Consider the following 3,667-nt stretch of genomic DNA (forward strand, 5'->3'; position numbering starts at 1 on the left):
CCGAGCCCTTCCTTCCATATTGATCCCGCTCCTAAGAGAACCACATGGCCCAGTCCTCTCTCCTTAGACTCCATCTGCCAACGCCGTTCCTGGAGGATTAGGCTTCCCACCCGTGCTTTGTGGGGGCGCGCTCACATCACGGGACTGTCTAATCACCTCTGCCCCCTGTGTGCCTCGTCAGCGGTCTGGGCCTGTCTGTGGGAGGGAAGCCGTAGGCTGCCTTTCCGAGTCTACCATGATGGGTTCCGTACTGGTTCTGGTTAGAACCAGGCTTCTCTGGGCTTGAACAGGGCAAATCAACAGGAGCCGTGCTTCATGGTTTTAAAATATATACTATCTCACCGAGAACAGACTCTCCTCCAGCTGCCCTCTCAGAAAATATATATACATATAAATACACACACTGTCTGTACATATATAGATATACATGTATGCAGGTTGACTTTTTTTTTTTTTTTTGAGTTGGAGTCTCACTCTGTTGTCCAGGCTGGAGGGCAGTGGCACGCTCCCGGCCACCGCAGCCTCAACACGCTGGGCTCCGGCGATCCTTCTGCCTCAGCCTTCCAGGTAGCTGGAACTACAGGTGCACACTACCATGCCCGGCTCATTTTTTGATTTATTGTAGATATGAGGTCTCACCAAATTGCCCAGGTGGGTCTCGAACCCGCGGGCTCGGGCAATCCACTCACCTCAGCCTCCCAAAGGCGCGGGATTACAGGCTGAGCCACCGAGCCCGACTTGCAGTTTGACTTTCAAACATTTGACTTTCACATGTTTTTAGGAACTCAATTTTTCTTTCTATTCTTAGGTTCTTGGAGTGCTAAGTCAAGATGGTATTATGAGATTTGTCAACATACAGACTTGTAAACTTCTGTTTGAAATTGGGAGCCTTGATGAAGGAATTAGCTCATCAGTAATTAGCCCACATGGACGATACATTGCATCTATTATGGAAAATGGAAGTTTAAACATATATTCAGTTCAGGCTTTAACACGAGAAATAAACAAGGTATGTGATCAAGCACTCCCTGTCAGTTTTTTCAAAACATTTAGATATTGTATCGAGAATACAATCTGTGTGATACCATTTTTTAACTTCCCAGTAATGCATCTGTTTTTTCAGGATATATTGTGTTGCTCTTACTCCCAAAGCCACATCTCCAGCCTTGAGTCTCACCATTCTTTTTTTTTTTTGAGTTGGAGTCACTGTCTCCCAGGCTGGAGTGCAATGACAAACACAGCCACCACAACCTTGACCTTCTGGACTCAGGCAATCCTTCCGCCTCAGCCTTCCAAGTAGCTGGAACTGTAGATGCCTGCTACCATGCCCGGCTAATTTTTTTGATTTATTTTAGAGACGAGGTCTCACCAAGTTGCCCAGGCTGGTCTCAAACTCCTGAGCTCAGGCAGTCCTCTTGCCTTGGCCTCCCAAAGTGCTGAGATTACAGGCATGAGCCACCTCACGCAGCCACACCATTCTTAAATTGCTACCTTCCTGGAGAATATGTGTTTGTTGTCTCTGTCTCCTTTAAGGTGTCACTCGTGATCTCCTAGTGGCTTCGTTTCTGTCTCACTCCTTCCCATCTCGCAGGCCAGAAACCTTGAAGCTCTGTGCGGTCCCTATGCGGTCAATGTTGAATTACCTACCTGCTTGAACTTGAAGCATCTCCATACATGCTGCTTGGCCATCTCCAGAGTGGCCCTCCCTGTGGGCCTTTGTTAACTACTCTTGAGCAACAGGAATGCAAACAGAGGCTTAATCTCAGAGTCCTCCGTTCCTGTCCTGCCCATGATTCCCTCTTCTGCATGACGTTCGTCTGAAATAATTCTTTCGTTGTCGTTTCTTAAATAATGGTGCTCTGGTAGCTTCCTTCCTTTTGCCTGCTGAATTGCGTCCAGACTCTTGCACCTAGCTCTCAGTGTTCTCATCAATTATGTCTGCTCGTCTGAGTCATTTCCCCATGCTGGCAACTTGCCTCATCTTCCCCCGTAGACCCCGTGCTCATATGTATGTCTGCCATCCACACCATTTATGCCACCTGCAGCACATGCCCTCTTCTCTCCATGGTTTTTCGAGTCCCCCGCCAACACATCACACTGTCTGTGTGCCGCCTTCCCGGGCTGCGGTTGTGCCATGGCGGTCCAGACACAGACTTTGGGACTTGGCTGGTCCACACTTTTCATTTTGCAGAGGAGCTTTATGTCCAGCCTGGTCACACAGCTCGTCACCGGCAGATCTAGTTGTTCTGATTCTTAATACAATGTTCTTTTTTTATGTGCTGCCTCCTTTTTGTCTTCTTTGTCTTCTTAAAAACGCATTATAAGTAGTAAGTGTCTCACTGCAGAAAAAGTAAAGTGATACAGATAAGCAAATAGATAAAGCAAATCACTGAAAGTCTTATTATTCTCAGATGATTTTGATAGCTACTTTCCCAATCTTTTTTCTTTTCTTTTTTTTTTGAGTAGGAATCTCACTCTGGAGTGCAGTGGCATGATCACGACCATCATGGCTCATTGCAGCCTCGACCCTCTAGGTTCAGGTGATCCTTTTACCTCAGCCTCCTGAGTAGCTGGCACTATAGGCCCACACCACCACACTTTGCTAATTTTATGATTTTTTTTTTTTTTTTGAGACAAGGTCTCGCTATGTTGCCCAGGCTGATCTCGAACTCCTGGGCTCAAGCAGTCTACCCACCTCGTCCTCCCAAAGTGCTGAGATAGCAGGCATGAGCCACCGTGCTCAACCTCCAATCTTTTTCCTATGTGTGTAAATATATGCAGTCACTCCTTATTATTTGTGGATTGTGTATGTGAGAAGTCGCCTACTCACTGAAATTTGTAACTCCAGAATCAATACTTGCAATGCTGGCAGTCATTCACAGACGTTCCCAGAGATGCTTTGAGTCACCCAATGCCCTTGTTCCCAGCTGAAGCCCAACAAAGCAACACTTTGCCTTCATGTTTGAATTCTCACAGTGTAAACAAATATCCTTTCTGTGGTCTATTCAGTACCATGGTGTGCCTCTTGAGGCTTTTTGTTGTGTTTTTCTGTGTAAAGTGGTCCCTAGACATAGGACTTAAGCGATGTCTAGTGACCCTCAGCACGGGAAGGCTGCATACACTTCACGGAGGGAATGCGTGTGCCAGGTACGTTGCAGTGCTGTTGGCCATGAGTTCAGTGGTCCAAGTCAACAGTATGTAGTAAGAAAGTGTCTTTAAACAGAAGCACACAAAACAAAGCTAGATTTTGATCTGTGATGAAAGTGTTGTGACCAGAGGCTCTCAGGAACCTAACCTGGATTTCTCCTGGGAGCAATGACTGCAATCTCACTAATTGACATTGTGGAACTACCGCAAATGATGGCAGTCAACTGTATGTATGTGTGTGTGTGTGTGTGTGTGTGTGTGCATTTTCTCTAAACACACAGGATTATTACTCTGCTGCCTTTAAAATTATATACATTTATATATACTATATGTCTATTATCACTTGTTTTTTTTTTTTTTGAGTTGGAGTCTCACTCCCGACCACTGCAGCCCAACCTGCTGGGCTCCGGCAATCCTTCTGCCTCAGCCTTCCAAGTAGCTGGAACTATAGGCGTGCGCTACCACGCCCGGCTGATTTTTTGATTTATTGTAGAGATGAGGTCTCGCCAAGTTGCCCCCG

At 46.3% G+C, this 3,667-nt stretch overlaps 1 protein-coding gene across 1 annotated transcript in view; it reads left to right on the top strand.

Moving 5' to 3' along the window:
• TBC1D31 (TBC1 domain family member 31) overlaps nt 1-3,667 on the top strand; it is a 76,028-nt gene that overhangs the window by 15,607 nt on the left and 56,754 nt on the right. The window contains exon 6 of the mRNA XM_021719085.1: nt 809-1,009. Coding sequence (XP_021574760.1) covers nt 809-1,009 — 201 coding nt within the window. The remainder of the gene's footprint in view (nt 1-808; nt 1,010-3,667) is intronic.

The sequence above is a fragment of the Carlito syrichta genome, unplaced genomic scaffold (assembly GCF_000164805.1).
Source record: "Carlito syrichta isolate Samal-C Ts95f unplaced genomic scaffold, Tarsius_syrichta-2.0.1 Scaffold113548, whole genome shotgun sequence".
Classification (NCBI taxonomy): domain Eukaryota; kingdom Metazoa; phylum Chordata; class Mammalia; order Primates; family Tarsiidae; genus Carlito; species Carlito syrichta.